This window comes from Poecilia reticulata, linkage group LG17, assembly GCF_000633615.1.
Source record: "Poecilia reticulata strain Guanapo linkage group LG17, Guppy_female_1.0+MT, whole genome shotgun sequence".
Taxonomy (NCBI): Eukaryota; Metazoa; Chordata; class Actinopteri; order Cyprinodontiformes; family Poeciliidae; genus Poecilia; species Poecilia reticulata.
The window spans coordinates 10,786,217-10,797,770 of NC_024347.1; the positions used below are offsets into that span (position 1 = coordinate 10,786,217).

The 11,554-nt window shown below is 41.0% G+C and overlaps 1 protein-coding gene across 1 annotated transcript in view; it reads left to right on the plus strand.

Annotated features, from left to right (window-relative positions):
* Positions 1 to 11,554, plus strand: part of LOC103479283 (receptor-type tyrosine-protein phosphatase S-like) — a 43,500-nt gene that overhangs the window by 6,673 nt on the left and 25,273 nt on the right. Inside the window, exons 2-7 of the mRNA XM_017309866.1 lie at positions 3,067 to 3,081; positions 4,398 to 4,667; positions 5,514 to 5,893; positions 7,573 to 7,774; positions 9,844 to 9,980; positions 10,149 to 10,293. Of these exons, the coding sequence (XP_017165355.1) occupies positions 3,067 to 3,081; positions 4,398 to 4,667; positions 5,514 to 5,893; positions 7,573 to 7,774; positions 9,844 to 9,980; positions 10,149 to 10,293 (1,149 nt within the window). The remainder of the gene's footprint in view (positions 1 to 3,066; positions 3,082 to 4,397; positions 4,668 to 5,513; positions 5,894 to 7,572; positions 7,775 to 9,843; positions 9,981 to 10,148; positions 10,294 to 11,554) is intronic.

Sequence of the window (11,554 nt, forward strand, 5' to 3'; positions counted from 1 at the left end):
AAAGTATTTTCACTTAAAATTTTCAATATTAATCACTCACACCAGTAATAATATTTTGACAGTTTAAAAAGTATAATTACAATTCACTTCTTGAGTTAGAATGGCTGCAAACGAAAACATTTCATGGTTTTTCAACTCAAATATTTTTTATATATATATATTTTAAATTGACAGACAACTAAGCTCATAATTATTCATACCTCCAGCGAATGTACATTGGAGCTTATTGTCTTTTWGCCAATAAGTTGTTTCTGGTAGGAGATGACTCAGGCCTCTCCAGCTATAAAATGATATTGTTCTCATGTATGAAAAACATGTCGGTATATTCATCAAATATTCATCAATAAGCAATGAGAATTAAGGCATTTTTAATTCATTACACCCAAAACAACTGCAGTGAAGAAAAAGAAAAACTTTCACTTGTCTTGGTTTGTGTTATTCCAGTAACACTTATACTTAAACCGTCCCCCTCTTCCCTCTTGTTTGTGTTTTGTCCTTTTTCTATTCCCATTTCCACCAGCGTCTCTAATACAATCTGTATTGAGTGGCATTTGATATTAATCATACCCGTTCTCATTTCTCTATATTCAGGGATATAATGATTCCCTCTTATTACAGTGGTTAATGAAAATTGTGTCCTTGAGTCAGACAGGATGGTTCTCTGTAAATGTCAGCCGTATAGCTCACAGAGACACTGCCGTAATCCTTCTGACTCTGCCAAGTCCTTCCAGGCTGTTGCCAGCAGACTCCCAGCAGAGGACAGGACTAATGATAGCTCCTCTAATAAAGACTGAAGGTCCGCAGCTCTTACAAAATGTATGGAAAATGGAGGGTGTGTGGGGGGATCGAGAGCCCGGTTCGATTAAGGTAAAGCTAGCGGCGCTGTGAGCAACTGAGGGATTATCCTTGGTTATGAGCTTGCTTTATTCTTAAGCACTCACCTGTGTTCCTGCAATTGATTCTTTAGTCGGAGCTCTTTGAATCCGAAAGGAAATCTAGGTTTTATGTAGGAAAAAAATACGTATAAAGCTTCCACAAAAATCATCTTGAGTCACTACCTCCATCCCGTTGCTCACATTATTACCAAATTAACTCACAATACGCTTAATAAATTGCTGTTTTTATTTGACACGGTTTTTTTTGTTGTTGGTTTTTTTTCCCCTCGTTTCTAGATCAAAACTCATTTTGTCATGCTGCATTGCACCTGCTGTGTTTGTGTTATGCACTGGGGCTGCCTGTCTGTCGGACTGCTTGTCTGTCTCCAGCATGCTCAGACGAGGAGATGCCTGCACAATCATGTCTGTTTTCTAACAGATCTATCTGTTCTTTGTCTCTTTGTCTCTTTCTTCTCTTCAACTTGTATCCAATTCTGGGTATTTTTTTCTGATTATTTTCTACTTTTTTTTTGTTTTGTTTTTTTTTTGCAAGACTTGAATTACATTTACTTTTCATGGAACAGTAGTGAATTCACAGCAAGAGCTGACTTTTTTTTTTTTTTTTCTGTAAATTTGTTGGAATTATGGAAAACTATTAACTTTTGCCCAACTGTCTCTAGCTTCTTTGAAGTAGGGGGATGTGGCCTGTGAAGAATCCATGTAATGATGTTACTCATTAAGGACTGGAGGTTATGCAGCAAGTTTATGAGTATTTATTAATCCTTCTATGTGTTTGATTYTAGATTTTGAGTGATATGTTCCATCAGTAAACAGAATAAGCTTAGACTCTCTTCCTTTGCCAGTTTGTAGGATTTCATTTTAGACTTTTTTCAATTAATTCCTAGATTTAGAAGATTCTTTTTTTCTGTTAATTTCTGTTTTGTTAATTTTGTTATATATATATATATTTTTTTCTTTTTTTTCGTAAACACATACAGTACCTTGCAAATGTTATTACATTTCATCGCACTGCAACCACAGACTTCAATGCATTTTATTGGGATTTTGTGTAGGGGAAGCAAAATGGTTTCCAAAATTGCACAAATTAAAATCTGAAAAAAGTCTTGTGAAAATGTATTCAGTCCCTTTCACTCGGATGCCCCTAAATAAGATCCGTAAGATACTTGTCTTGAGAGGGTACCTACTCAACAAAGTAGCAGAGTCCGCCTGCGAGTATTTACTATCACAAATCAAGATGTTCTGTTTAAGCCTGAGGAGTTTTTAGAGAACAAACAGCATGATGGAGCACAGAAACCAGACAGAGAGAAAGTTGTTCAGAAGTTTAAAACAGGGTTAGACGTTGAAGCAAAAGAGCTCTGAACATCTCAGAGCACTGCTTAATCCACACCCTGTAAATGTAATTGATAAGTGAGAATTTTTTGACAAGTTGAAATTTGATTTTCACACACGCTCTGTATCCGTTCAGACTGAGTTTGAGTAATTTTGCAAAAATGGCCACAACATTMATCCTCTCGATCTACACGCCATGCTTCAGGTTTTTATGTGTGAAACATTTTTAAAGCCACGTGTCGTTTTCCTGTAAATTCATAATTATGCACTGCTTTGTGTTGGCTTGTCCTTTACAAGGACATTGAGGTTTGCGGTTGTTAGGGTGTGTCAAAATGCAAAAAAGTTTTTCTTTGCAAGGTACTGTTGGCTTCCTGTAGTGCTGAGTTTCTAGATTGTTTCTGCTCTTCCCTTTCATTCTCTCCTTTCATCCAGAGACGTTTGTCTGTTTCTCTCTCTGTTTTGTTTCCTGTGCTGTGACCCTCGGGTATCTCTCCCCCCCCTCCCCCTTTTTTTCTTCTCTGTTCCTCCAACATCCAGTTTCTTCTTCTAGCCATTTTATTTTTCTATCCTTTTTTTTTGTTTTGTTATTTTGTTTCTTCTTATTTTAGAAGCATTTGCTTTCTGAATGGGCCTGACTCTGGTATATAGCCGTGTTTTTAAATAGATCCATGTGTTTTCTTCTTCCTCGCTCCTCTTTTCTTCCCTCCTTCTTCCCTCCTTCCCCCCGCAAACCCCCACCTCTAATCCTCTCTTTATCTCCACCCCCCTGCCCCCTGTCTTTTTTCCCCCTCCTCCTTTTCTCTCTTCTTCCTCTCCATTCTGTCCGCGCCCTGATGTGTAGGAGCTTCAGATTCATGTACATAAGTTTATTAACTTATAAACATGCACATACTACCTCACATATCTCTCTCTCTCTTTTTGCTCGCACTCTTTCATGCTGTCTTGGTGTTCTTTACTTAATGTCTCCAACGATCACAGCACCTTTTTCGGACCCTTTCGACCCACTCTCTGTCCACATTTCCAACTCATTTTGACGACACACTGTTATCAGTTATTGATCCTATGTATTGTACAGTATCTTGTTGTACAATGTGGCTGTCCTTTGCTACATTGCCTGTCATTGTCTGGAAGAGACGCAGAGCTGCCTCTGTCTTTCTATCTGTCTCGCTCCCTCTTTCTCTCTCTCTCTCTCTATCTGTGTGTCTCTGCTTCTAYCTGTCTCTGTATTGTCTTGTCTCACTTCTCTCTGTCCTCCTCTTTCAGTTCTTCGTTCTCTTCTTTGTGTTCCTCCACCATTTTTTATTCCTCTTGAGTTGCCCAGGCATGCGAGTGACCTATGACTTCAGTCTCTCGCTGCGTCTCCCCTCTAATACGTAGTCAGGCGAGCTCTGACAGATGTAGTATTGCATATAACTTTGCTACTTTGCTTGTTCTCCCTCACATCAGGGTGGGAGTGAGGGGGGACACAAATAGCAGTCAGGGCCCTATTGATCGGCCCCTCAGTGATGCATATACTCGATCTAAAAACAGCCCCATCTGCTGCACAAGTGCCTCGAGGCACAGAAATTGCAATCAAGTAAAGTTTTCTCTCTGAAGTCTCCGGATAAAGTTTAGGATGACTTCGAGGAGGGGGGATAAAACGAGAACAATGCAGCTGAAAGAAAAAAAAGGAAGCGCAAATTCTATTCAGGAGAAGAGAAACTGACTATAGGTGTCATGTCCTGGTTGAAATGAAACTCAAGAGTTTGTCACAATATTATTTTGAGTAGGCAGCTCACTCTGAACGGTTGAGCTTAACACAAGATTTGTGTCTTTTTGTTGAAATCATCAGTGCCATAAAGTAATTGGGACTAAACTTGAAATATCCCTTTGTAATTTTCTGTAAATCCCTGAAGTTCATTTTCCCCCTTCCTGTTACCTCTCCTCTCTCTCTCTCTCTCTCTCTCTCTCTTTATCTTCCTTTTTTATCTCTTCTTCCCTCACTTATTCTCTTGATCTCCTGCTCTTTGCTTTGCTCTTTCTTTCTCATTCTTTTTCCCCCACCTTTCCCCTCCTTGCTCCCCCTCTTCCCTCTTTTCTCCTCCTCTGCCTCACACTTTGTTACCCCCCTTCCCCATCCCTTTCCCCCCCACCCCCTTTTTCCTTTTTACCCCGGCTCTCTTCCTCTCCCAGTGCGCCGCGTGCCCCCTCGTTTCTCTATCTCACCCAACAATCACGAGATCATGCCCGGGGGGAGCGTCAACATCACCTGCGTGGCCGTGGGTTCGCCCATGCCTTACGTCAAGTGGATGTTGGGCATGGAGGACCTGACCCCAGAGGACGAGATGCCCATCGGACGGAACGTGCTGGAGCTCAACGGCGTCCGGGAGTCGGCCAACTACACCTGCGTGGCCATGAGCAGCCTGGGCATCATTGAGGCCACTGCTCAGGTCTTAGTCAAGAGTAAGAATCCCGCCATTTTTCATTTGTAATTTATTTTTAGAAACAGGCATTGTTTTAGAATGTGTTTTATTTGTCGAGTACACATCCTGCAGATCTAAAGATTTCTGATTTTCTGTATCCCAAAGAACAGCACGAACCAATTTCATGTTTTTTTCTTTCTTGAAGCTATATGAGGCCTTTCTGAAAATAATTAATGTGCTCTAATTTATCAGCTCCACAAGCTCAAGCAAGTTGATGCTGCTGAAATTAGAAATTTGAGAAACCGTATCATTAGAGCTTAAAAATAGTTTAAACCCTGAGTGCTGCATGAGTCATTATTATTCTCTGAGGATTTCACCAGAAATCACACACCCCAAAAATACCACCAAGTTATGTATAAATAATGTTTTCTAATTGTGGGACTTTTGGATTTTCAGTGTCGTCAACACATTAAACTACTTYGTCTGCTGTTAGCATTGAAGGAAGCTTGAATTTGAATTTCGGATTTAATTTAATTTAGAATTACAGCAGTGACAATCTTGCGACTTCTATTTCTCACCTTTTTTCGACCTGCAGAAACTGATTTTAGTACTAATTTCAGCAGATTTCAATTTCAATTTACAATAAAATATTTTAGAGATTTTCTTCAGCTGTAATATAAGACAACATAAGAGGCTAAAGACCAACATAAGCTGTTTTTCAGGCTGGAAAATTATCCAATATAAAAATATTGTAAAGACTTAAATGTCTAAAAAAAAAGTAATGCCTTCAGATATGGCGATAATAAGGATACATAATGTATAGCATGGAGTAAATCGTTTGCAATAACTAATAATCCTGTCTATCTGCTGATGTCATGATCTGCAGCTTTACCGAAGCCTCCTGGCACGCCCATCGTCACAGAGACCACAGCGACCAGCATCACCATCACCTGGGACTCGGGCAATCCCGACCCCGTGACCTACTACATCATTCAGTACCGGGCCAAAGGGCCGGACAGCAAGTATGAGACGGTAGACGGCATCACCACCACCCGCTACAGCATCGGCGGCCTCTACCCCAACACGGAGTACGAAATCCGGGTGTCGGCCTTCAACAGCATCGGCCAGGGGCCGCCGTCCGCACGCGTGGAGGCTCGCACCGGAGAGCAAGCCCCCGCGAGCCCCCCGAGGAACGTGCAGGCCCACGTTATCTCTGAGAACACGGTGATGGTGCGCTGGGAGGAACCGGAGGAGCCCAATGGACAGGTGGGGCATTTTGAACTTTGAAGCACTTCACACACTTGGTTTTTTTTTTTTTTACTTTATAATTATTTATTTGATATTATCAATTTAAATACACCAGAATTGGCCAAAAGGATACTATACCTTTTTTTTTTTTTTTGCAGTTCTGAAGGTATTGGTCTCCATTAAAACACATTGCAACTTCAGTGTGAACATGTCAATCGAGAAGTATTTAAAGCATTTAATCTATGTCAAAATTACTATAAAATTACATACGAGTTCCTGTTTCTAGTAGAAACAGGAACTCGTATGTAATTAGTCACTTAGTCAAGTAGAAAAGCAACAGTGCTGCTTTAATATTTCCAACACTGGCTTGTGGCAAGCTGGTTAGAGAGTAAATGATGTGTGACAGAATCATTGACTGCATACAGTCTATTTCATCCATGGTTATGTCATTTTTTATATGAACCTGCACTAACAGAGATTAAACCTGACACAGTTACAGTTTTTTTTTCCAGTTGAGCAAGAAATTAAAGCTTAGAATTGATTCCAGTTCAGAAACACAAAATCATTTGGCTCTACTGCCAACCATGGTGACTTTAAGAGATAGCAGCATACAAACTGCTTCTCATTAAGTCTCAGTGGCTCTGATCTGACCATGCATCACCTGGATTTTACTGGCACCATCCACAGAAATCACAGTGTAATCTACTTACATTGTTACAGATGGAAGATAAAGCATAAATAACAATGGTCCAAGGAAAGATCCACGTGGAACACCTGCTTACAACTTCATAGAAGTTAATTTATAATTTCCTGAATGTTTTGTGCTGTTGGTATTGATTTGCTGCACTTACAAAGGAAAACCGACCTGATTAAAATAGGGGTAAAAATGCTACACCATTTGAAGTGGGTCTTCGTAGAAAAGTCTTACTTTTGCTTACTGTGAAGCTGTTTTGCAGGTAGCTGCATTTTAAAACAATAAAGAGGCCCATTTTACTTTTTTTTTTTTATTGGGCACTTTTATCCAGCTTGCATGTTCACTTACTTTCTGAGGACTGTAAGTCTCTCGCTACTTTCTCCTGCTCTCTAAAAAAAGAAAGGGTAATTGGACTGTCCACTCTAAGTTGAGAGTGCTCCCTCTTGAGGCCCATTTCCTTTTTCAAGCCTACCTAACCGAGCAGCGGGTTCATAAAAGCACAAGACTGAATTGAGTGCATATGGGGATTATGGATAATAAAGAGTAAGCGAAGGGGAGGTGGGAGAACTGGAGGTTTAGGGAGTTGGCATGGCAGAGAGATTACATAAACTCTGACCTACCTACTGTGTTTCCAAAATCCAAAACGGCTAGAGGTGCAGTGATTACATCTTAAAGGCCAGAATCAGCTCATTGGTTTTGTCAATTTTCCCCTTTGCTGTATAAAATTTCTTTGTAAAAAAAAAAACAAAAAAACAATGGCATTAAGCACACAGTAAAACACCATATCGTCTGGACTAAACGCTGTAAAGCAAACCAGATGACCCGCAGCCGTCGTAAAGTCTGGCTCTGTTAAAACACGGTATTATGGATTATCGTTGTGGAGTGACTGAGGGATTAGACCGAATAATAAAATGTTGTCCCTGATAACCTAAAAATCAGATTCTGAAGCACAGGCCTCAGTTACAGCTGTAATAAAGTTGCTGCTCTCTCTGTTCCTTCCTAGGTGAAAGGCTACCGTGTGTACTACACCATGGACCCATCCCGAGCCATTAACGAGTGGCAGATACACAACGTGCAGGACAGCGTGATCACTACCATTCAGAACCTTGTGACCTCGGAGACGTACACCATCCAGGTCCTGGCTTTCACCTCCGTAGGCGATGGCCCCTTTTCAGATCCTGTACATGTGAAAGTTTTGCGTGGAGGTAAGTGCCTCAATTTTGAAAACGTAATCAATCCCAGGTCCCAGAATGCATTGGCAGATAATTGACTGGTGCCAGCAGATATAGGCAAGAATTAAGCTGGGTTTGTCAATAGAGGTGCAAAGATGGTCACTCGTTGTCCTTATCGTCCATACTGTAAGTCTGATTGATATGTTCAGTGGTGGTGAAATTGTGTAACGGTAAAGAAAGAATAGTGTCTGAAAAACATTGGTGAAGTATAGTCAATATTGTTATTACAACTTTTAGTCGTAGTTTTAGAATTTAATGTTTTCCGGACATTTTGTAAGCTTAGCATGTACAGCTATCTACATATAATGGAAACATGAAAACTGCATGCACACTCTGGTGTAGTCCATTTCATCTAGCACTCTTCACACTTCACTGGTGTCCCTGATGTCAACACTTCATAAAACAGACTTTTGCCGATAGGAGAGGACTTATTCTGCTTCTATGACATTTACAAGGTTAGAAAATAGAGAGGGAAGGATCTTTGATCACTCCTTTTCGCGCATTATCTCTAAATCATCCAGACTACCGGATCGTCTCTTATGCTTTTCCTCTTCAGCTCATGCTACTGGGAGAAGGTTAATTTACATTCTGGCGAATCCTTTCTATATCATTTACGAATGGGAAGATCCACTGCTGACAGATATACAGCTTTCTGGCAGAGACAACAGATTTTATTTTATTTATTTATTTATTTTTAATCTTTTGATATTTTGTATTTCCATGATGTGTTGCACTCTAAGCTTGTCAGACGTACTCCAGTCATCATTTGTTTCATGCCAGACACACCTGCAGTGTTTGCGGCTTAAAAAAAAGATCAATACAAGTCTCATCTGATCAAAGTAATCAGTTCAAGTTAAAGCCTCAGGATTGTTTAGCAAACTGTGCATATTTACATATGTGACGGTCAGACATAATACTCTTTTTATCCACAACATGCCTCCAAAACAACTGGTTTGAGTAAGGTCACCATGGAAACACTGTGATCTCGAAATGCCATTCTTTAACAATGAACTATGGACATCTTTTACATCTCTTAACATTATGCTCACTGTGCATGACGGCCATATAAACCTGGGTCTTTTTCCCGCTTCGTTAGCCACACATATGGACAAGTTTATGCAATTACCTATTTTCTTATGAGTAAATTACCTTAATGTCTTTCCCATTTTAAAGAAAGCCTGAAAGTAATAGAACACTGAAAAATGTAAACTAAGAAGGAACTTCCAAAGACTTTGTGGAAGAGCTCAGAGAGAAACCTGAGAACAGAGAAGTAGGGAATCTACAGCAAAACAGAAACTAAACACAGTGACCAAAAACTGTAGCACGGCCAAAAAACAAAAAAAAAAAAAACAAACAAAACACGTCTCAACATGAGTATGACCAAAATACAATGTTCCAGAAACAGACTGAAAGCGGATATTAAAGAGAACACTGAACAGAAACAACCAGACTGATCAAAATAAAAGGATAAAAAGGAGAAGTAACGAATCTAAAAACTAAAARATCAGACGAATCAAAAATAAAATGGCACAGGAAGCAAGAGATGTGAGGAAACTGACTCAAAATGCATCAGAAACCAAAACATAACAGAACAAACACAAGACGCCTTTCTAGTCATTTCATATGCTCTGATCACCTTAAAAGTAGTCGGGCATTTTGTACGAAATACTAAACTCAGTTGATTTTCTTCGTTTAGGTATTATAGGTTTTCTTGAAAGTGCCAATAATTGCACCACCCGTGATTATTATTAGAATTTTTTTTTTCCCCACTGAATAAATTGATTGAAGTTTAAAAGCTGCCGTTCTTCAACATTTCTTCCAGGTGAAAATTAATCTTCTTAAAGTTCTTTGCACATCGTTAGCACGGGTGCTGACAAGTGTGGAGGCCGCTAGGTCTCCTGTTGTGCAAAAACTATTTGATAAAGAATCTTTTCAGGACATTGAACTACCAGAAGAATGATCATAGTTTGTGTTTGCATTAGAAAGAGGCCTTGTTGAAAGGTGCTGAGGCCTTACCTGGTGTGTTGTCTGGTCCTGCTCAGTTCCAGGTCAACCAGGAAAGTTTAAAGTYGGGAAGGTGACAGACACCAGCATTGAGCTGACCTGGGAGCCTGCGTACACCAAGGAGAAAATTGTCAACTACGAGCTTCTCTATAAGCCTGTCAAGTTTGGCAGTTTGGTAAGCCTTTTTTGCTCACTTGTTTTTTTTTTTTTGTTTGTTTGTTTTTTGTGGACTTTGTACCGTCGCAGAAGTAAAGAAGTGAGATAAAAGTGGTGGGGGAGGRGGGATGTAAGAGATTAACCCCAGCGCTCGCCATGGCTTCACCTCTCTGTTCTCCGCTCACAGGAGAAGTTGACCTTCGGGCCGAGGAACTCTTACACCGTCGAGGGCCTGAAAGCAAACACCGAGTACTCCTTCTCCCTGGCCGCCATCTCCAACAAAGGCATCGGCGCGTTCACCAACGAACTTGTGCAGAGGACATCCCAAGCCAGTACGTCCTTGTTTCGTTAACTTTACATAACGTGCTCACACGAGCACTGCRACGAGCGCCTTCCTGCACATTTTAATCGTGTCATATTTACCTCCTTGGGAAATATTTTCTGCCTCTCAAATCGCACGCTCACACATGTCGCCGTTTCCTCAGCTRCTGACCTGATAAAAAACCTGGAAACCATCTCAGAATCTCGCCATGTGTCTTTCTCATCCCATCTGTCCATCTCTCCCTCCTCCCATCCATCCGTTGCACCTTTAACTGTGTCTATCTTCCGCTGAGCGGCCTCTCTTCCCCCCACACAGCCCAAACAACGCGACAGATGGAGGCAGAGCAGCAGAATTATGATTTTGTACTTTTATTTCTTGGCTATCTCTTCGTTTCCTTTCCTCTGTCAGCGTACGGTATAATGCACTTTTGAGAGGCTGAAACTTTCCTCCACTTACTGACTCGCAACCAGTGGCATGTTAAAGGATGGTCACTGGCCTGCTATGATGTCAGGTAAGTACCATGTAGTTTATATTTTACCACACACAACACTTGGATTATCTCCCTTGGCTCTATTTCTTTCACCTCTTTTTTAAAAACAAACACAGATAGCCGATGAGGCTCAAAACGGATCGCTCTGCCTTCGAAATCCCCTCTGCCCTTAAGAGGACAAAAACGATAAACAAGAAATGGAACCAAGGGAAGAATTCACAAAGTTGCAGCGGCGATAAAGTACTCTAGGTTGTCTCTGACGTGGTAAGTTTTGTTATTTTAAGTATTAACTCAATAACTCAGCTGAACGGCGACTGTTGGCTCCCCTTCTGAAGTGACCTAACCGGGTGGTACACTAGAGGTGTCAAAGCGGAAGGCGGCGGGGAGAGGGGAGGCGAGGGCGTCTCGGATAAARGGAAAAGAAGGTGCTTGATAAGCAGACTGTTTCATGCAGTAGAATTCATTTCCCAGGGAGGTTAGGTGTGCTTTGTTATCGCCAAGCTTTGGTGCACATCTAGATTGTCCCCCGAGGCCAGCAGAACAGTGRCTGTACGGCTGAGTGAATAGATACTTGAACCTGTCAGCTGTGACTGTTACACACACACAGACACAAACACGCACACACACACAGAGCAGAGCTGAACACCTCAGGAGATCAAGCACAAACCTGGACACCTCGCCCGTGCTTTAGCCTTTGCATGTGCGTTAAGGTGAGTGATGTCTGTTGTAGTGGCGGAAAGGTGTGAGAGTTCTTCATGTTTTCCTTTTTATTTATATATAT